The sequence below is a fragment of the Lepidochelys olivacea genome (assembly GCF_965140295.1).
Source record: "Lepidochelys olivacea isolate rLepOli2 genome assembly, chromosome: 1".
In the NCBI taxonomy this organism is placed as follows: domain Eukaryota; kingdom Metazoa; phylum Chordata; order Testudines; family Cheloniidae; genus Lepidochelys; species Lepidochelys olivacea.
The window spans coordinates 258,110,513-258,133,029 of NC_140411.1; the positions used below are offsets into that span (position 1 = coordinate 258,110,513).

At 44.8% G+C, this 22,517-nt stretch overlaps 1 protein-coding gene across 9 annotated transcripts in view; it reads right to left on the minus strand.

Moving 5' to 3' along the window:
• RBFOX2 (RNA binding fox-1 homolog 2) overlaps positions 1–5,616 on the minus strand; it is a 253,683-nt gene extending 248,067 nt beyond the window's left edge. For all 9 annotated transcript variants that reach the window (XR_014714132.1, XR_014714133.1, XM_084648120.1 and 6 more), the window contains exon 1: positions 5,223–5,616. Coding sequence is in view for 7 of the 9 variants with exons in the window: in XM_084648120.1 (XP_084504246.1) it covers positions 5,223–5,402 (180 nt within the window). In the remaining 2 variants the exon portion in view is untranslated. The remainder of the gene's footprint in view (positions 1–5,222) is intronic.
• Between the last annotated feature and the right edge of the window lie 16,901 nt (positions 5,617–22,517).

Sequence of the window (22,517 nt, forward strand, 5' to 3'; positions counted from 1 at the left end):
TTTGTTACCAGAGATGCAAGAATGGCAAGAAGGAGAAAAAGCATCATTAGCATTGAAAATATCAGTGGCCTGCTTAGCACACACCTTACTTAAAGATCCATTAACGCCCAGTTAGATTTATAGCTGACAAGAGGCAATTCCTTTCACGTGCCGCAGAGAGATACGGAATGCACGTGACATATGGGTCGTTTCCAAAAGAAATGTGCTGTAAAATAAAGTCTCCAGCCAGACTTTAGTAGCAGATTCATAGTACCCCCACCGGTACCAGGTTCCTCACCCACAGAAGCAAAAATATTTTAATTCACAAAACAAGGCATGTCCAGATAGAAAGTTTCCCCCAGATTAATTGGAAAACACAAAAGGGTGGCATGGGTGAGTAATTCAGCCCCTTCACAGGCCAATCAGAAGAGAAGCACTTGGACATTTTCTCCAGCGGTGGCCAAGAACCTATGCATCCCACTCAGCTGGCATCCCTTTAATGCCACAATGAAGAGGGCATGGAGGACATGTCCAACCCAATGTTTTCCATGCTAATGATGTTTTTCAATTCCATTCTTCTCCCCACATTTTCTCCTAGAGAAGGAGAAAGAGTGCACACTTCCCAGTTCAATGCCCCATTTCTCTCCTCCACCCCAGCACAAAAGTAAAAGATGTGCTTGTCTCAGTGGCACTCTTCCTTCAATCAGAACAACAGGCAACCTCTTGGAGAAGTAGTGGACCAAGGTGTTTCAAAGGCAACTTCAGAGGGACTGGTACTCAAGTGAATCAATGAATCACTTCTTCAGAACAGCAAAACCCCCAGAAAAAGAGTTACATTCTTACACCACAGTATTTAAATGGTTAATAGACAATGCAACAATGCACTTGGGACTCTGTTTAAAAAGTTTGCAAACGCATCCAAGCCCTCCCAGAACACATTACTGGTCCAGTATAGCAGATTTGCCACTTACAGGCCACAGGGAGTTTGACAGAAGCAGCTTATGTTGGACCTTCTGCTGTGGCTAATTCTTTCCCCCTCCCACAGCCTCATTAACAGAAATATGTCCCAGATTCAGATACCAGCTATGATCCGATTTGTCCCAATCCCAGCTCAAGCGGCTTTACACCACCCTACTAACAAGATCAGCACCGGCCAAACAGGGCTTATCCAGGCTGATCAGAGATGGATTAGATAATGAAACCCTAACTGTATAAGTGGTCTGCTAGTGCCAGGGTTGAAAGAGAGTGAAGAATAAGAAACTCAACATACTTAGGGGTTACATTAGCACCTAATGCACACTTTGTCCCCAGTATTAGCCTCTCAATATCCAGTTACTATCTTGAGTCTCTCTTTGTGACCTAGTTTTTCAATTCTATATACACAGACAAAAAAGCATCATTAAGTTTATGGAAGAGTTAAGATTTTTCAGTAATTGGGAGTTGATTTATTACAACATTACATTCTTCTTCCTTATTCACTGTCTTCCTAATGGTGACATTAATACATAATGCTCTAGCATAAAGGAAACTGATAGATATGGCAGTTCAGGACTCCTTCACAACCTTTACAAGCTCTACAGGCACAGAGTCTCAACGTTTTGAAGACAGCAGCTGCTAAGCTTAGTACCTCTCGAATAGTACCTAGAGAATGTAAAAGACCCGCAGGAGCCACAACGTAAGGTCACTGGCTTCAGATTATAGCTTCCATAAAACCTCCGATACTTACAGATCCGATATATGTGCAATTCACAATTCATAATTTCTGCAAGCATCATACCTAACTTATACATGGAGGATTTTCTAAAAAATTAGTGATTTCAAAAATTAAAAGTGTCTGGGCAGTCTTTCTCATGATGGAAAATCAAGTATTAAGTTTTTATATTAAGGCATTGTAGTTATAAGGATAAATTTCCAAAACATTAAGAACCATCAATTTTTCTAAAAACAATAACGCAAAACTTACTTGTCTGATTAGCCTCAAACTTTCTACTGGCCCAGTCCCAACTACCAAAAAAACCTTCCAAAAAATAAACAAACCACTCTCCTCTGGCCTAAAAATAACCATGTGAAACTTCAGACCAAGAGGACTTTAACTGTAATTTTTTTCCTGTGTTGCTAGAATTGTATGTCTGCCTACATTACCAGTATGGAAAACATTCATATCTATTATTATTTAATATTTTTATTGTGGTAGCACTTAAAGGCCTCAAAAAGGGAATAAGGTCCTATTATAATAGGCACTGTACACACACAACAAAAATACATTCCCTGCACAAATTTAGGTAGGTCTTTTTCTACACAAAAGTTGCACCAGTTCAATTTAAAACCTGAGTTTATTTAATTTAGTTAAATCAGAGCAAACTCCTGTGTGAACAAACATATTGGTAAACTAACTGTAAACCAAATTAGCCACCATTATTTAACCAAACCAGTGCATCTCATGTATGTACACGAGACCAATGACATATGCCCTGGCTTTCAACTCCTAAAAGCTAGAAGAAGTTCATATCAGACTGTTCACGTATTCATTCATAATTACCAAGCTACATGCAACATACAAGGTTCCCTTCTATTCTGAGCAGCTTTTCTAGTGCACTCACGCATTGTCTTCACACTTCAAGACCTCTATACCAGGTAAAATATCATTGCAACCAGGGAGAAAGAGGTAAGTGTGTGCTTCCTGGCAGCCTCTGGAGGAGCAGGGGGCATTTCAAATTGAATGTGTGATGTTCCAAATCAAGTTCAGTTGATATAATGGTGTAAGAAAGGAGGGATATGAGGGAAAATGGGGGGTGTGAATGACGAGACAGAGAGAGAGATAAGAGGGTAGGGCCAGACACACAGGAGATCTCCAAACAAATACTTCCTGCTGCAAGGTAGTTTTAAAAAAAAAAAAGCCTCCAGCATCCGATCTGGAAATAACCATAAAATAAAAGTGAAGAAAAACCTGTATTGGCACTTGGGAAGTGCTCAGGAGAGAAACATGTTATCTCCCTTCAGAGACTATTAACAAAAACCACAAACCCAAGCAGGAATGAGAGCAGAAAAAAATATGATGAATAAATCAGGTTGTTTTCAAAGAGCTCCAACACATCCAGTGCAAGAAACAGCAGCAAGAAGCACTGAGACCACCCGCTTACTTCTCTAGCAGAAACGCATTGTGTAAAATATCTCCAGAGAGAAAATAAAAACACTCCAAACAAAAAGAAAAGGAGTACTTGTGGCACCTTAGAGACTAACCAAAGCTTATACTCAAATAAATTGGTTAGTCTCTAAGGTACCACAAGTACTTCTTTTCTTTTTGCGAATACAGACTAACATGGCTGTTACTCTGAAACTCCAAACAAATGCATCTGAAAAAGGAGAGAACATTTCATTAATGATAATCAAAACAAAAAGGGGCAAGAAGATAGAAGAATCTTTCATGTGCTGACATGTCTGCCTTCAAACTCTAATAATAAGAGGTAGCGCTCTTTTTGCCAATCTTGGGAACAACCCACATAGGATGGTCTTTTGTTTATCAGCTGCACCTCCAATTAGTCATTATTTACAAACACACAAGAGCAAGATATGGCTAAGTGTAATTGATTATTAGAAATACACATGCAGGATGGCAGAAACATTTGCCTTTGCCACTCCCGTCTGTAGCATCTCCCAGTGCAGCGCTGCCATTACACAGTATACAGAAGCTACAATCAGATACAGTACACAGAAGCTACAGTCAGAGGGAGATATCCAGCCATGTGGGAAGGAAAGGCCCAGTGAAGAACAAACAGCAACAAGACTGTCCCCAGGAGAAATGTACCCTTGATAAATTAAAATAGTTCATTGTGATGACGTGCCCATGTGAATTCATAAACTCATGCCCACCTATACCTATGGGAGAACAGGCTCTAAGATTACAGACCAGATCCTCCTTGTTCCTTCATGTTATCCAAGACACCTCTGCACCATACACTGAATACTCCAACCCCAAAATCCCTCTTCCAATCCTGTAAACTAGCACTGAACTCTTATTTTCTACATTCTCCCATTCATTAAAAACTGGAAAAAGCAGAACAAACAGCAACAACAACAAAAGTAGTAAATGAAGTCCACAATCAGCAGCTGTCACCAATCTGAGGCACCCAAGATAGAAACAAGCATCCAGTGACTCAGTGCAACAAACATAGTGATTTGGCAAAAGAAAATATGTTAAAGGAGGGCAGCCCCCACACTGGATGCCAACAATTCTACAACGTTCTTTGCAGTTTTAGATATTACTACACCTTTAACATAGGAAAAGTCAGTACTTAAAAATCAAACTATGGGACAGAATGGCATATTTTTAAGGTTGTGTTATTTTTTTAATAAATAGGCATCTGGAACAGTAAAAGAGATCAACTTGAAAATATCAGGTCTGAAAACCCTATACATTCTCTTGTTATAATAATAATCTGAGGTATTATTTAATAAATAGATTAACAAAAATATGTATCTATTTTGTTTACATTGTGCATTTGAAATCACTTTGCATCTAGTCAGTTTCACAATTTCTCTTGTATAGCCCCCTCAGTTTCTTCATTGTTGAGGAGACCCTTACAAACATCGGGGGAAACAACCAACCAAACAAAAAACTGTATAATTTGTTTTTAAAAGGAATTTAAAAAAAATAAGCCCATTTATTTAAGAGAGCACTAGCAAAAATAACAGTTTGAAAAGTAAGTGTCCCTTTAATCGAAACACTGAAATCCTTAGGGCCACACTCCAGAACCAGCGCTGTATTATTCTCCATTAGAAACAGTAACTTTTTGGATTCTGTTCGGCACTGGGACAAGGAAGGGCGAAAACCCCTCTCGGAAAACTGGCTTCATTTCTGCTGTAGGGACCATGAAGCTGCGGGTGGGGAATTGACCCACGACCCAAATCAATCTCATTCCCCTACCTGCCCAGGGCCAGCCCATGGCCCCCTGCTCCGGAGAGCGTCCCATCCCTGCCCAGGCCAGCGCCCTGCTCCTCCAGCACCGGCTTCCTCCTTCCCGCAGCCTACCTGGCCGGCTGCTTTCCCCCAGCTCTCCCGAGCCGCTCCCCCACAGGATCTGGTCCCGATCCCGCCACTCCTCCGATGCAAGGGTCTCGCTGACCCACACAACCCAGTTACGGGTCCCCGAGCTGGCGGGCGCCCCCCGGAGCCTGCACCAACCCTCCTCCCGCTCCGGCTCCGCCTGCCGGCCCCCCAGCGCAGCCTGCCCGGGCCCCGCTACCTGCATGCCGCCGCCGCCCGCCTCCGCCTCTGTCCTCAGCCGCTTGCAGAGGCCGGTCTCGGCGCCGTCCCCTCCGGGCATGGGCTGCTCCAGCTCCGGCTCCCGCTTCACGCCCCGGGGGGCTCCGCCGCCGGGGAGAAGCTGCTGCTGCTGCTGCTGGGCCTGGGTCCCCTCCGCCATCCGAGCCGGACCCCCCGGCCGCCCCGCGTCCCCTGCGGGAGCCGCCGCCGCAGCCGCGCACGGGCGATAGGGTCCCCGCTTGTCGCGCTAGCCCGGTGGCGCTGCGGGCCCGGCGCAGCCGGGGCAAGGGGCAGGCAGCGGGCTCCGGGCGCTCAGGAGCAGCGGGGTCCGTCCCGCGGCAGCCGCTCTGCCGAGCTACTCAGGCACTGACTCGGGCCGGCCACTGGGGAGGGGGCGGGGGCGGCGGCGGCGGCGGGAGCAGCAGCCGGGGACGGGAGGGGCCGGAGCCCCTCGGCTCTCTCCGGAAACGCCGGCTCGGGAGCCGAGGCGGCACGACCCCCGCTCGGCAACCTTCGGGAAGGGAGGGGCGGGGCCTCGGCAACCTTCGGGAATGGGGGCGGGGCCACACACGGGGCAGGGGGTACTTCGAGCCCGGGTGCCTAGAGGGCGGGGCGGGGCAGCGGGAACCTGGGCCAGCTCTGTGGCCCCAGGGGCGGGGTCTTCTCTGCCCCATCAGGTTGCCCGGCTCAAGTCCAGCACCGGCGCGCTCCGCCGCTGCTTTGTGTCATGCTCCCTGCACCCCACTCAACTCTTGGGCCCGGGGGGGGGGAGGGGGGTCCATGCCTGCCTGGGGGTAGTTTTCAAGGTGTGTTGCCTTTTAACCTCCTGGCATGTGTACATGCTCTCACGTTATGAGAAACAGGAGCCCCCCACATGGGCCTAGCTTATTATTCACTCGTATGTGTATCCCCCATTGTTTGTCTCCTGGCTGGACTACACAGTCCCCATCTTTTCAGTCTCTCTTCATACATAAATCTGTCCAGGTCTCTACTCATTTTCACTGCCTGGCTCGGAAATATCTCCCTTTCTGCTACATCTGTTTGAAGTAGGATGACCAAAAGTGAACACAGCACCTTAGGTGAGGGCAAACTCTCAATTTACATAATGGCATGAAAATTGGGGCTGTCAATTAACCTCCCTTATCTGAAGTGAAACAAATTAACTAGATTTTTAAAAGTTGCAATTAATCACAGTTTTAATTGCACTGTTAAACAATAATAGAATACCCATTTGCATTTATTATAAATATTTGAGGTTTTTCTACCTTCTTATATCTACTGATTTCAGTTACAACACAGGATAAAAGTGTACAGTGCTCCTTATATTTATAGTTTTATTATAAATATTTACACTGTAAAAAAGAAAAAATTGTATTTCAATTCACCTCATACAGGTACTAGAGTGCAATCTCTATCGTGAAAGTGCAATTTACAAATGTAGAAATATTTTTTACATAACTGCACTCAGAAACAAAACAGTGTAAAACTTTAGCGCTTACAAGTCCACTCAGTCCTACTTCTTGTTCAGCCAATCACTAAGCCAAACAAGTTTGTTTACATTTACGGCAGATATTGTAAACAAGAAGCAGACACCATTATCACCTGAAATCAATCAATATATTTGAAAATGTAAAAAAAAATCAAAAAGAAGAATATCAAATTAAATTTGATATTATTGTTTAACTGTGTGATTAAAACTGTGATCAATAGTGACTTTTTTAACCTCACAATTAATTGTGATTATTCTTTTAATTGTTTGACAGCCCTAATTGAAATATTTTCAGGCCTGTTCTTTATATGATACGACTTTACTTGTTTTTCTGTCCACTGCAACACATTATGAAGAGGTTTTTGCTGACTATTCATAATGACTAGATCATCTTCCCATGTGATTTAACAGTTGACTTAAAACCCAGCAATGTGTATGAGTAATTCAAATCATTCCTTCAAATTTGCTTCTCCTGGCATTTCTTAATATTTAATTTCATTTACCACTGGGCTCCCATTCACCTGTCTTTGTTAGGTACATCTGGAGTTTGTTATTCTTATCTAGTCTTGACTAGGTAGTCCTGAATAAATAATTTTACAATCAGGTGCAACATTTGCCACCTCACTGTTCATCTCCTTTTCCAGATAATTAAACATTGAACCTAGAAAGAAATCTAAACGTGTACCAGTGTTAATCATTCGTCATCTTGAAAACTGACCATTTTTTTCTACTCTGTTAGCTGTTGCTTCAGGCTTGTTGACACAGGAAAGTTTTATCAGTTATATTGGTATAATTTTACCAGTACACTTATATCAGTATAGTTATACCAGCACAACTCCATGTGTGGACACTCATTCCAGTTTGAGAGTGGCTTTTTCTGGTTTATCTTAAAACCCTTTCTAAAATGACATAAGCTAAATTGGAAAAAAAGCACTGTTAGGCCTGGTCTACACTTAAAACTTCTATCAATCTAGCTACAGTACATAGCTCAGGACTGTGACAAATTTCATGCCCCGTGCAATGTAGTCAGGACAACCAAATGTTCATTGTAGATGCAGCTTGAATTCTTCCATCAACGTAGCTCCCAACTCCCAGAGAGATGCATTAACTACATCGATACTACTACAGCAGCATAACTATGCTGCTGTAGTATAGGCATACCCTTACACTGGAATAAGCGTGTCCATACAGGGATTTATACTAGAATAACTGTATTGGTTTTAGAGTGGCAGCCATGTTAGTCTGTATTCGCAAAAAGAAAAGGAGTACTTGTGGCACCTTAGAGACTAACCAATGTATTTGAGCATAAGCTTTCGTGAGCTACATGCATCCGATGAAGTGAGCTGTAGCTCATGAAAGCTTATGCACAGATAAATTGGTTAGTCTCTAAGGTGCCACAAGTCCTCCTTTACTTTTTTGTGTATTGGTTTTAAATCTCATTTTAGCGTTTACCCGTATAACTTTCCAGTGTGGATTAGTCCATAGGCCTTGTCTACATGAGAGTGGGTTGTTTTTTTAAAAACTGGGTGAGGCCAGAGCTTCCCACCCATTCTATATGCTATTTGATAAATTGTCAGATTGATACCAGTGGAAACCATGGAATTATTTACCCTTTCTTTTGTTTCAGTATCTGAATTTGTTGCAGAGGAATGTATAGTTTTGGTACTGGAATAGGTCATTGGTTCATCTGGCTGGGCATCCCACCTCTGACAGTGACCACTCACTGATGCTTCAGAGGAAGGGGGAAAAAAACAACCCTATAATGGACCTAGCCAAGAGTGCACGTGGGTTTGAGAAGAAGTCTTTCTTGACTCCCCAGATATCAGTTTATGCCCTGAAGCCTGAGAATTGATTATCCTATCTCAGCATCTCTCTACAACTGTTACGATTGATCTTCATGAAATTATCCAGCCATTGGCTTCTGAATTCCAACACTTGACTCCAGCCCTCCCATGCGCAACACTTTCCCTGATCCAGAAATTGTTTTCAAGGTCAAGTTAAACAATAATTTCAACTAATACATTTTTGTTGTGATGTCCCAGTTTGTGAGGACATGGTAGTCTCTGTATTCAATAGCAGTAAATCTACATGGAATAGTGTGTACCCAAAGGAATCTTAGATGCAGTTTCTGGCTGCCAGCATGCCAAGGGTAACTGTTTGGCCCAGTCGTCTTGATTAGATTCCACATGAAAAGGCATGTTGAGGAAGATTCAACTAAAGTGTTCGATAAAAGCCTTCTGATATAGGCCAGGAATGGAGACTCTAATCAGTGGGCCACTACCCCATTCAGAGAAAAAACACACAAACTCTACCTTCATCCTACTTTTATGCACCATTCACAACCAATTTTAAAGAGATCTTCCCGATGAAGAATCCATGTAAGGACGTTCCACCAGGGAGCTCTGAAGTAGCAGCAGCTGCAGGACTTAATTGAACAGCCTATCAGCCACTGGATGGCACTGAGGGGAACTTTCCAAAGTGCCCTCAGTTAATGAGCACATGCAGAGCTAAGGCAAGTTACTGTGCTCTATCTAAAAAACTGCCACAGAGCTACCACTAAATGACACCCTCTGCTGTTAATAATATTTCTATAGCACTTTCCATCCCATAATTTCAAAACCCATGAATTAACCATCACAGCGTGCCTGTGGGGAAGGTACCATTGCCACTTAACCTCATGGTGCTTCAATTTCTCCTTCAGTTAAGTGACATTCCCCCAAGTCACTCAGGAAGTCTGTGGCAGAGCTAAGACCATAACCCAGATCGGTTGACTGACTGTCACACAATTCAATCTCCTATTTATTGTAGGTAACATGTGAGACTTACCAATACTTCCTCTTCCCCCAGTACTTTCACTACTGCACTTGCATCATAGGAGACAACAGAAATGCCCCGTCCAACATGTAAAATGCTCAATCACCACAACTTTGCCTTCAAGAAATGAGCAGGTCACTTGTAAGTAAATCATTACACCTGCAAAGGGCTCATGGCAGGCTGGTGTGAAAAAACTCCTCTGCCTGAACATATCCAGTACCTTGTATAGGTTTGCTATCATGTAGCTTTTCTATGCTGGAAGGCTCCACAAGAAAGGGCTAGAAGGAATAAATTCTGGGATTCTACCAGACATGTATCAGAGATTAGACAGCACCAAGACACCAGTGGGGAGTGGCGGGGCGGGGGGGAGGGGAGCACAATCTGTGGAAAGGACAAAAACCTGAACTCCACCATACACTGCTTGGAGGATGGGAGTGGGGACACTGACTTTTGGGAGCTCTAAGAAACAGTCCTGAACTGAGACGCTGCTAATAGCAAATGCAAATTCAGTGATCAGTCTTTGATCCCAAGTGTGGAGATCATCAGACAATAGTTCAAAGCGAGCCTTTCCCCTCCACCACCACCACACTGAAATGTCCTTTTTCCTGTGCTACTTTTGTCACCACACAAGATGTGTCTCCTAATTCAGCCCACCCTTTCCTCAATCTCCTATCTCAGTCCCTGGTGGCATTGTCTCTCTCCTCATTCCCAAGTTCTTAGTGGTGCTGTCGCTCTCCTCAGAAGACCAGTAGGGAAGTAGTGCTTTGAACCACTCTGCTTGTTGCTGCAATTTCTATCCTGCAGGTCAATTAGAAAGTGGAGGATGGACAGCTCTTGGGCCCAGATCCTCAAAAGTTATTTTGGCACCTAACTCCCGTTGAATTCAATGGAGACCTAAATAACTTTGAGGATCTGGGGCTTTGGAGCTTGATGTCTCTCCCTGTGGCAGCAGTAACTGCTACAGAGTTCTCAAGCAATGCTGGGCCAGCTGAGGTGCACTTTATACCCATGCTTTGACCTTTGTAACTGAAATATCCCAATCTGTGCCAGTGCAGCTTCCCTTAGCTAAGCATATGAATAAATGCTTTTTCTTTCTTACTTTAACTATGATTCTTACATCTTTCTTACCTGTTGGTTAAATGCACCCATACTTGGCATTTGATTGCTGATTGGCCTGGACCTGTAGGCTTATAAATTGTACCACTTCAACTATACTGGTGTACTGCTTTCATAGATTCATAGAATATCAGAGTTGGAAGGGACCTCAGGAGGTCATCTAGTCCAACCCCCTGTTCAAAGCAGGACCAATCCCCAATTTTGCCCCAGAACCCCTTGAATGGCCCCCTCAAGGATTGAACTCACAATCTTGTGTTTAGCTGGCCAATGCTCAAACCACTGAGCTATCCCTCTTTCATTATAACTCCTCCCCCCACAGTGTAGATGCAGTTATATCAGTACGATGGTTCCTTGCACCAGTATTGCTTATTTCTGTAGTGGAAGGGGAATAAGCTATACTTGCGTAAGGGACCTTTATACTGACTGCATCCACGCAGTCAGGGGCTGTATCAGTATAACTGTCTTAGTAAGCCATCTCACATACATACACACCCAAAATAGTTATACCGGTACAAAAAGCGTGTGTAGACCACTCCTGGGAAATGAAAGATCCTCAGGCTAGAGGAAATGGAGTTGACCGGATCGCATGCACTTGAGTTCAAAGCAAAAGGTATCAGGAAAGACTGTGGTAGCTAGCCATGTAGCTGCCACAACTGGTGCACTAGTTGGCATAAATTGAACCCTTTCCCATTCAGGGTGCCAGGGAACAGTGCACAATAGACTACCTGATTTTTCCTCACAACAGCTTGTCAAACCTGTAATGGAAGGTCCTGGGGTTTGGGGTCTGTTTTGAGGGGTTGGTAGTTACCAGTATTGAGGCAATACTTTTCTAGTTTGGTCCAACCCACTTCCTCTGCCTAAATATGTAAACCAATTATGTTTACATTCTTATTTCTCTGCAGTGCCTTTAAGATGAAACACCTTTTGCCTGACATTCCAAAGTTTATAGTGGCTGGTTTGTTGCAGTGTGCAGAGCTTCTGTTTACATGGACTTCCAGGAATACACAAACCAAACACTGATCCGTATTAGTTATTGTCTGTTTCCAATAATGCCCACAATGCGGTAGGCACTGCATAAATAAAGGCAGGTATGTGCAGAGCTTACACGCTACGATCCAACAATCAAGCAAAAGGAAGGGTACAATATACAAGTAAGATGGTCAAGATGATGGTCGGCCAAGTTATAACAGAACGTATTTGATCATATAATTTTTGTATGATTTAAGACCTCCACACACTCACTAATTGCAAACCAACCTCACCTCTATTATTAATTGGCCTATTTCTTGAACCAGTATGTTTTTATCATTTGGTTTACTGAACAGGGTCTTAAAGTGCACCAATATACATACAATGTTGTTCAGATCTCTCTGTCCTGAAGCTGACTTAACTAGCTACAGAACAGCATGGATTTCCTTGGGTGGTGTAGAGCTGCCACAGCCAGAGCTGACAAGAAGGGAGGAAAGAGGGGACAGTTGTTCTGGGCCCCCCCGCAAAACAAAAAACTGTAAAGTTTGTATAAATAAAGTGAAATGAAAGGGGATGAGGCCTCAACAACCATTATGTACCAGGTCCCCAAATTTCTCTTGACAGGGCTGTCCTCAGCAGTTCCTTCCCTCTCTGCGGCCAGTGCAGTCTGGCTGGGGCATCCCTGCAGCCTGAGGATTCTAGCTGCCACAAAAGCCCCTTCAGGTGGTAGGCAACCGTTGCAGGTTACAGGCATACAACTTGTGCCTGGGGATCAGATTAGCACGAAGTAGCCCCGGTAGTGGGGCAGTGCAAAAGCAGCTTAAAGCCATCTTTCCATGCCCCTCCTCAGCTATGCTAAACCCTCCTCAGCTGCCTGAGAGGTTCTGAGTCTTAATCTGCTCCACACTCTCACACATTTCCATTTACTCTTCACATACTCCTCTGAAACCTATTCAACATTCCAGACCATGCTGTATGCATTATAATGATTCCACCTGTTGGCTATTTAGCAGTCCAGCAATCACTCAATGCAACTACTCACATGAGAAACTTAACTCCTGTGTCTACCTGTTTGCAAGATCGGGCCCTTAGATTGTAGGCTCTCTGTGGCAGGATATCAGTCATCGTTTACACTGAAAGTACCCTGTGCATTTATAATGCTGAAGAAGAAATGTTATTAGAAGCCGGGGATGGAAGGCACCAAGAAGTACTAGAGATGCGATCTTATCCATTGACAAGTTGATATGTCGCTTGTACAAAACGTATTTCAAGCTATTTGCAAGTTTTAAATAATTACACACATTTTTAAACAGCTCTCTCCACTCTATACACAGTCACACCCACCCCTCACCCAAACATATGCTGAAGAACAGGAGCAAAACCCCCAACAACAATTCATGTACAAGTCAAAGATATTCTGGGCAAGGTTTTCAAAGATGAGAAAACTCCATTCTATGTACACAATCACACATGCCTAATTTATTTACATAAATACTATGAATGCACATGAAAATTGGATGTTTGCATGAACACACAGCGAGCTAGGGATGTAGCTAGCAAAGTGTATGCAGAAATCCTTTGGCTGCCAATTCAGCAAGGTACTTAAGCATTTGCCTAACTTTAAGCACATAAGTAGTTTAACTGAAGTCAATGGGATTATTCACATGCTTAAAGTTAGGCATGTGCTTGAATACTTTGCTGAATCAGGTCCATGATTTGTGTGCACATCTGGGTGTTTGTACACAGATGGCAGGCATGCAAAATTGCCCACATCTGTCTTGGAATATGTGGTCGTCTCTGCTGATCATCAGTGCTCTCTTATCTCCAACAGAATGAGATTATTTCAAATGCAATTTACAATCCCCACCACAAAAGTCTGTAACTACCGTTCTCCCTGAATTTATTGAAACTCCAGACACTACATAATCCCCTGTAGGAAATATGAAAGGCTAATGAAATTTTAAAGACACTTCAAACATGCCAGGCTTTCTAGCCCCAATAATGTGTTGCAGATTTCCCCACAGAAAAAAAAAAAAAAGTGGGGGAGGCGGGACCTGCCTGCAGCTCTTCATGGTTCTCTTCAAACCTTGGGATCTCCAGCTGTGGCTGCTGGCAGGGAGGGGCAGCTAAACTAACAGTCTGTAGCAATCGGAAACCCAGTCATATTTAGTCATGTTTTCCAGCCCCTTCTCCTCTCATTTCTTCATGCTGAACAGCCATCTGGAAGCAGATCACAGCTCCATATCCAAACCAAAAATCAAAACGTTATCAGAAATCAAAAGAAGATATCTCACGTCTGTGGAGCTGCTGACAAAACTGTAGTGGAATCTCTGACTGACATGGAATTGGGACACATGCCTTCTGAGGTTATGGGCCAAGTGTACCAGATATCTTTTCTCTGACTCATGATTATTACTGCTATGTACACCCGAGTCCAGCCAGGGACTTGCCTCACACATTGTTATTTCTTTTATTCCAAAACACAAACTATGCTCAAGTGGAGTTAAGATGAAGTCGACATATCAGTAATTTAAGGTAAAATACATTATGGGGATGTTGCAATAATCCCTCAAACAAGCATTATAAACCCAGGAAATTCACCATGCAGGTGATTCACCATTCACCATTGTAAGAAATTTAAATATGTGATTTAGCGATAAAAATAACTCTGCCCTGGAGTGATCAGATAGAATAACCATGTGATTGAGACTGAGGCATTTTAGTGTTTGTGTTCTCAGGATTCAACTAAACTGATTTTTAAAAGCACAATCAATTTTCAAATGTCCTCCCATTGTGTTGTCACTACAGGTCAGAGTTAAGGTTGTTTGAGCACTTAATAGTGTATTTCTTACTTTAATGGGGTTAGGTTTAAGTTGAACCTTAACACTGAATTTCCTGGGTTTGTAATGCATGGTTCAGGGCATAATGACAACAGCTCTACAATGTATTTCCCCCTAAATTGTGCCAATTTCACGTATAACATAAACCCATACAAATACGAAGAGATACAAAAAAACCCTGGAAACCTGCTCGCTTCACTCACTGTGGCTCGTCTCTGCTCCTGGCACCTGGTGGTTTCTTGCTGCTCCCCTCTCCCAGAGACTCTTCTCTCTGGATGGGGCCAACTGCCCTACGGCCCACTTGGGGCCTGTTCCTCATCCCCATAGCAATGGCAGAGTCCCCTTCCCAGTCTATAGGCACCTCTGCCAAGAGAGGGGCTCCTTGGCCTTCTCCCTGAGCTGCCATCCATGACCGAGGGCCTCTCCCTGCTCCTAAGGGGCTTGTCAGAGACTGGTTGCTGTGAGGTCCTCTGTGGTTTTGTGGTTAGCCTGGCAGACTCTTCGCTGGCAAAATCCCTCCTCTTCTCCATGTCATCACCAGTCTCTGGCTCCCTGACCTGTCACATGGGGTCTCCTCTGCCCAGGGAGCCCCTCCCTCAGCCTCGGCTTCTTGGCAGCCTGGTTCCTCCCAGGCATGGCTCCTCCTGCTGCATTTAGCTTGCCATCGCTTTATCTTTGTTTCCCCCCCCCCCCCCGTCCCTATTGATATTACAATCGGTGTTTCCAGGGGAGCCACTGCAAGGCCCCTAAGGACGAGGAGGAATAAGAGGCCAGTCACAGGTGCTCACAGCAGTAAGAGCCACCTGGGCACCGATTTACTCCTCAACTGCCAGTGCCTTTTAGAACCTCCCAGAACCATCAGGAGCCACCTGGGGCTCCTTGCCCGGGTTCTGTCCTTTCAAGGATTCTACAATTGACCCTCACCTTCCACAAAAGGGATTATTACAAAGCACAAACTCTCCCGCCTTCCCCTGCCAGCTCACGTTACTACTACTGACTCACTCGTGATCTCTGGCAGCAAGTCAGGCTGTTCATAAACACACACCCTGGCCCCTACTTCCCTCTCAATGGGAGAAACGTCTCTCATTTTAGCCCTGCATGCCTCCAGCCCACACAGATCCTGAGGGCTGGCTCTTTCAGTGCTCTGAAATACATTAGAAACGATGAACCATGAAGTGAGGCTACTGCAATGTCATTTGACTTGAGCATTTCTTGCTGCAAGGAGTTTTCAACCTATTTCAGGGCACACTTCCTGGGGCTGAGCACACTGCCAGAAAAAGAGGCGCACACGTGCCATCTTTCCTGATCAAATGCTCTAAAGTAGACTCCAGATTTAAGAGGCTCTCTCTTCACAGTCTAGTCCCCGCAAAACAAAGAAGTTAGTTAGCTTGGATATAAGGTAGGTAGAATGCAAATCCCACACAACAATCACTGAAAAGCAAGGAAATCACCAGCTAAGGCAATCTTCATTGACACACCTTAACAATCCTTGCCCAAGCACACACACAGACTTCTCACATCCACAACATATAATGTATAATCCTATTCCTCTTCATCAGAGGCAATCACACAGCCTTAACTCCAACCTCCTAGCTTTCCCCATGCAGCTAATACATTCGCATTATCAGTGCACATGTTTCAAGAGAATACATCATAATCTAGCCATGGTCAGAGGTAAGGCTGTGCCTTACTTGGGTGTGACCCAGAAAATGTGATACTCTACTAGACCACATGGCCCCTCCCATCTTGATACATAGTTATTTATCAGTAGACAGTTATCCCCTTCTGCCAGTTTTCATTCCACAGGACATTGTTGCCGTTAGAACCAACTGTAATTCATTTAAAAGTTTTTGAACAACACTAAGATTCTTCACTTAGATCCAAATATTCCATCTATAACTTTCTCTTTGTCCTCGAAAATTGTAATTTAGCAAACAAAGCTCACCAAAAACATTGTCTGACACTTGGGCGTAGACAGCTGGGAACAGGGAGGGGCTGTATCCCCTCCCCCAAAGATTTTATAGGGATTTCCTTAATAACTAATGGAAACACTAAATTTGGGACAGAAATGCATTTCTCACTTCGTTAAACGTGGACACATTTAGTCATGGTACAAAACTACTCAAAGTGATATTCAACAGCTACTACTGTATTATTTTTAACTCTAACCTCTCCAAATAAAAAAGGTGTCTACGCCCCTGTGACAAGTTTTATAAACCTAAGCCAGACAGAGGTAATGGTGTCCTCTTTCATATTTAGTGTAGTTTTTCCTCCTAATATTTATTCCATTATTTTATATGGGACAGAAGTTAGAATTATGGGGCAAAGCATTACAAAGGGATCTCACAAGACTGGTTAACAGGCACCAAAATTACAGTTGAAAGTCAATGTTGATCAATGCAAAGTAATGCACATTGGAAAATATAATCCCAGCTATACATATAAAATGATGGGGTCTAAATAAGCGGTTACCACTCAAGAAAGATCTTAGAGTCATTGTGGAGAGTTCTCTGAAAACATCCGCTCAATGTGCAGTGGCAGTCAAAAAAGTGAACAGAATGTTAGGACCCATTAGGAAAGGGATAGAAAATAAGACAGAAAATATCATAATGCCCTTGTACAAAGCCATGGTACGCCCACACCTTGAATACTGACTGCGTGCATTTCTGGTCATCCCCCTCATCTCAAAAAAGATATATTAGAATTGGAAAAAGTACAGAGAAAGGCAACAAAAATGATTAGGGGTATGGAACAGTTTCCATATGAAGAGAGCACAAAAGAATTGGGACTGTTCAGGTTAGAAAAGAGAAGGCTAAGGGGGGATATGATAGAGGTCTATAAAATCCTGAATAGTGTGGAAAAAGTGACTAAGGAAGTGTTATTTACCCCTCAAAGAACACAAGAACTAGGAGGTCAACCAATTAAATGAATGGGCAGCAGGTTTAAAACAAACATAAGGAAGTACTTCTTCACACAACACACAGCCAACTTGTGGAACTGCCATGGGATGTTATGAAGGTGGGGCCAAAAGTATTACTGGGTTAAAAAAAGAACTAGATAAATTCATGGAGAATAGGTCCATCAAGGGCTATTAGCCAAGATAGTCAAGGGTGCAACCCCATGCTCTGCATTTCCCTAAACCTCTGACTTCCAGAATCTGGGACTGAATGACAGAGGATGAATCAGTCAATAATTGCCCTCTTCTCTTCATTCCCTCTGAAGCATGTGGCATCAGCAGCTGTTGGGAGACAAGCTACCGCAGAGCCATAAGTAGGCATTTTAGTGCCAGGGGCGAGTAAGCATATTTGTGCCCCCAGAGGCAATGCATGGGGGGCATGTGAGGTCACGTGCCCTCTCCCCCTCCCCCCAGATTTCTGACTTCCATTTAGCACAGAGGTTTTCAAATTGCACCTGGTTCTTGGAGGGGAGAGGCAAGAACACATCAGGGGCACAGCTCAGAGCTCTGCCACCCGCCCTGCCTATGGAGCACCTGGCCATGCAGAGGGCTCCCACAGCACAGAGAGTCAGGGGCCCAAGCAGGCAGAGTGGCTCCCACCAGCTTCCAATGCACCAGCTCCTGGTAGGAGGCAATGGTTTTCAAACTGTGGGGCGCCTCACAGTTCGAAAACCTCTGTGCTAAATGGAAGGCAGAAATCTGGGGGAGGTACATGACCCCATATGTCCCCTTCACACCACACCATTTTTCCACCCCTGCAGCTTTACATCCTGGACCTCTGCCCTGATCGCCCCAACCTGATTACGGCCCTGGCCTGCTGGGCAAGATGTGACCCAGTATGGCCATTCTTATGTACCTCCCTGATATGTTTAGATGTTGGTAACACAATAAAAATGACTAGCCATTTATATACTCACCTCTCAGCCGAAACAATGGTTGTTAACCTTCCTTATGACCAAACTAGATCATAACCCAGCCTGGTACAACCTGTGGGGACAGGGCCTAAACCTGTTATAACTAGAACAAAAAGAAGAGAGCACATTAATGACAGCCAGGCTGAAGAAAGGCCTCAGTTAATGTATGATTTTGTTGGTTGAATCTGCTTATAACATTGCTCAGCCCTGCTGCCTGTTTCAGCCACAACTGGATGTTTAAGTGCTGTTAGGCCCTCTTTGCACTTGGAATTAGCCCCAATTTCAGCCATTGGCGCAACTGCACCAGTGCAAACCCCAAGTGTAGACAAGGGAAGCAGTCATTTGCACTGGTGGACTACCCAGGTGGCTTTAATCGAGGCTCACTCCAAGTACAGACCAGGCCTAATGCCTTTGTTTGGGAGGGTAAGACTTGTGCATTTTTCCATCCCTTGTATGCAGTTACAACAAGAGGTCTCAAGAGGGCAGTGGTTACCACAATTATTTAATGATTTATACATGACATTTGCAAGCATCAGGTGCTTTAAATAGCTGCAGCTGTTGAGGTAGCCAGTGATGTGCTGGAACCTGGAAGGACTCTAAAGGCTCCTGGAAGCTGCCTTCACAGGGGTTAGAAGGGCAGTTCACCACCCAGCAGACATACAGGCCAGTTGTACCACCAAACTGCACGCAGGAGGGCAGGGATGTGGACTACAGGGGATGGATTACTCAATAATTGCCCTGCTCAGTTTATTCCCTGTGGGGCACCTGGCACTGGCCACTGTCAGAAGCCAGGATACCGGGCCAAATGGACCTTTAGTCTGACCCACTATGGCCGTTCTTATGGTGACTTCTGTGCCTCTGATTTGCATGCATCCCATGAGGAGACTGCTAAAGAAGAGAGCAGTTTCTGGTCTTCGGAATGGCCTAGATTGCACCAAATGGAAGAGATTTTCTAAACATCTCTCTTCATCCCCCTCTCCATTCAAATAACACAAGCAGGGCAGTCAGCTCTAACACTGTCATTTTTTTCAGGAACAAAGCATAAGCATTTCCAGCAAAGGCACTTAATGTATATGTGCTTGCCAAGGGCTATTTGCTCCTCCCTACCTATTGTAATGAGAGATTTTCAGTGCAAATGGGGAAAATATGAGTCCCTTCCCCTGTCCCTCCCCACAGTAGCCATACTGCTGGTACACAGAGCTTGCCACTGGCAAAAAGGGACCTGGTTTGGGGAACCTCTTGTTAAAACTGGTCTGTTTGTTCCCAACTCCAAAGCACTTCTCTTTTGTATAAATATTTATTAGCTGTTTTAGAAGCTAGAAAGTCCACATAGTGTTAGCAGGAGTTTCCCATTGCAAGATTTTAGGGTCAGAGATCAAATATATGATTGTTATTTATTTGTATGACCGTAATGCTAGAAGCCCTCGTCCCAGACTAGGACCCCATTGTGCTAGGCGTCATACAAAAACAGACCAAAAAGACCAAAGAAATGGCAATTTAAGTAAGTACAGTTTTCTTGCTATTCTTTCACTAGCTGATTTTGAAGGGAATCCCTCTTAATTTCAGAAGTCTGGGCTGTTCTAAACTCACAGATGTAAGCTTGGTACATGTGCCACAGGGTGGATGGGTGAGTATGCGGGGTCATTAAGATTTAGAAGAGGTTCGTTCGCTTTGTGAAGTGATAGTTTGTGGAAAGTGGAGTCATCTGTCATTAGTAGAAGTGGGTGGAAAATGGTAATTCTGTTCTGTGGAGGATTAATAGAGATGCTAGATTTGGTTTTGTTCCGTTCCAGTTTGGTCCCACAGAACATTTTGATTTTGATTGGTTCCACGGTCTCTTTTGATTTTGATGAATCGGCAAATTCTGATGAAAGAATGATTCGTCAACGTTTTTCCCACCAGCCATAGTCATTAGCGCAGCTTGTCTAGCCATGCGGTGGATGCTCCCGGCTTAAAGCCTTTACAACAAGACTGGGTGGCTTTCTGAAAGATATTCTCTAAGTTCCACCCACAAGTTATTGGGCAAGGGGCAAGCAGTTGCTGGGTGTGGGTCTAGGGCCTGTGTTATACAGGAGGTCAGATTAGACAATCTACTGCGGTGGTTCTCAACTAGGGATACATGTATCCCTGGTGGTACACAGAGGTCTTCCAGGGGTCTTCAACTCATCTAGATCAGTTTCTCAATCTGGGGGTTGCGACCCTCCGGGGGGGGGTGTCACAGAACAGGTTTAGGGGGGTTCCACATGCAGGGCTGGCATTAGGGGTTGCAAACAGGACAATTGCCTGGTCCCCATGCCACAGAGGGCCCCGCGAAGCTAAATTACATGCTTCAGACCTGGGCGGCAGGGCTCAGGCTTCAGGGGTACAGTAGTCCGGAAAGGTTGAGAACCATGGATCTAAAGGTCCCTTCTGGCCATAAGCTCCAAGCAAACAAGGAACCTCCATTGTCGTGAAAGTCAGGCATTCAAGCAGGTTTGCTCCCTGTTCCATAGGTGCCGGAATCTGAGCACATGCTGGTGCTGCTGGCTCCAATTTGTTTATCCTCAGTGCTAGGAAGGTGCTCTGTCTCTTTCTGGTTTTGTGCACATCTAAGGGTATGTCTACACTATGAAATTACCTCGATTTCATAGAGGTCGATTTTTAGAAATGGATTTTATACAGTCAATTGCGTATGTCCCCACTAAGCGCATTAAGTCGGCTGACTGCATCCTCACTACCGTGGCTAGCACGACTTACGGAGCGGTGCACTGTGGGTAGCTATCCCACAGTTCCTGCAGTCTCCGCCGCCCACTGGAATTCTGGGTTAAGCTTCCAATGCCTGATGGGGCAAAAACATTGTCGCGGGTGGTTTTGGGTACATGTCGTCAGTCGCCCCTCCCTCCATGAAAGCAACTGCAGACAATTGTTTCATGCCTTTTTTCCATGGAGACACCATACCACAGCAAGCATGGAGCCCGCTCAGCTCAGCTCACCGTCTCTGCTGCTGTTGTGTCCTGGGTGCTTCTGTCAGCAGACGGTGCAGTAGGACTGCTAACCGTCATCATCCACTGCAACTCTGCTCTCCTGGTGCCATGAATCCACCCCACAGGTCCTCTCATCGTTCTGTATAAATATTTATTCTTGTGGCATCCATTGTCATCCACTGCTCCCGCTGAAACTCTGCTTTCCTGCTCTCCTGCAGATGCCATACCATGGCAAGCATGGAGCTCACTCAGCTCACCGCTGCTATTGTGAGCATTGTAAACACCTCACGCATTATTCTGCAGTATGTGCAGAACCTGCAAAAGCGGGCGAGGAGGTGACGACAGCACGATCGCGATAGTGATGAAGACATGGACGCAGACTTCTCTCAAAGCATGGGCCCTGGCAATTTGGACATCATGGTGGCAATGGGGCAGGTTCCTGCCATGGAACACTGATTCTGGGCCTGGGAAACGAGCACAGACTGGTGGGACTGCATAGTGTTGCAGGTCTGGGATGATTCCCAGTGGCTGCGAAACTTTCGCATGCGTAAGGGCACTTTCATGGAACTTTGTGACTTGCTTTCCCCTGCCCTGAAGCACTAGAATACCAAGATGAGAGCAGCCCTCGCAGTTGAGAAGTGAGTGGCGATAGCCCTCTGGAAGCTTGCAATGCCAGACAGCTACCAGTCAGTCAGGAATCAATTTGGAGTGGGTAAGCCAACATAAGCCAAGTAGCCAACACAATCACTGAGCTGCTGCTATCAAGGGTAGTGACTCTGGGAAATGTGCAGGTCATAGTGGATGGCTTTGCTGCAATGGGGTTCCCTAACTGTTGTGAAGCGATAGACAGAATGCATATCCCTATCTTGGGACCAGACCACCTTGGCAGCCAGTACGTAAACTGCAAGGGGTACTTTTCAGTGGTGCTGCAAGCATTGGTGGATCACAAGGGACATTTCACCGACGTCAACGTGGGATGGCCGGAAAAGGTACATGACCCTCGCATCTTCAGGAACTCTGCTCTGTTTGAACAGCTGCAGGAGGGAACTTACTTCCCAGACCAGAAAATAACTGTTGGGGATGTTGAAATGCCCATAGTTATCCTTGGGGACCCAGACTACCCCTTAATGCCATTGCTCATGAAGCCATACACAGGCACCCTGGACAGTAGTAAGGAGCAGTTCAACTATAGACTGAGCAAGTGCAGAATGGTG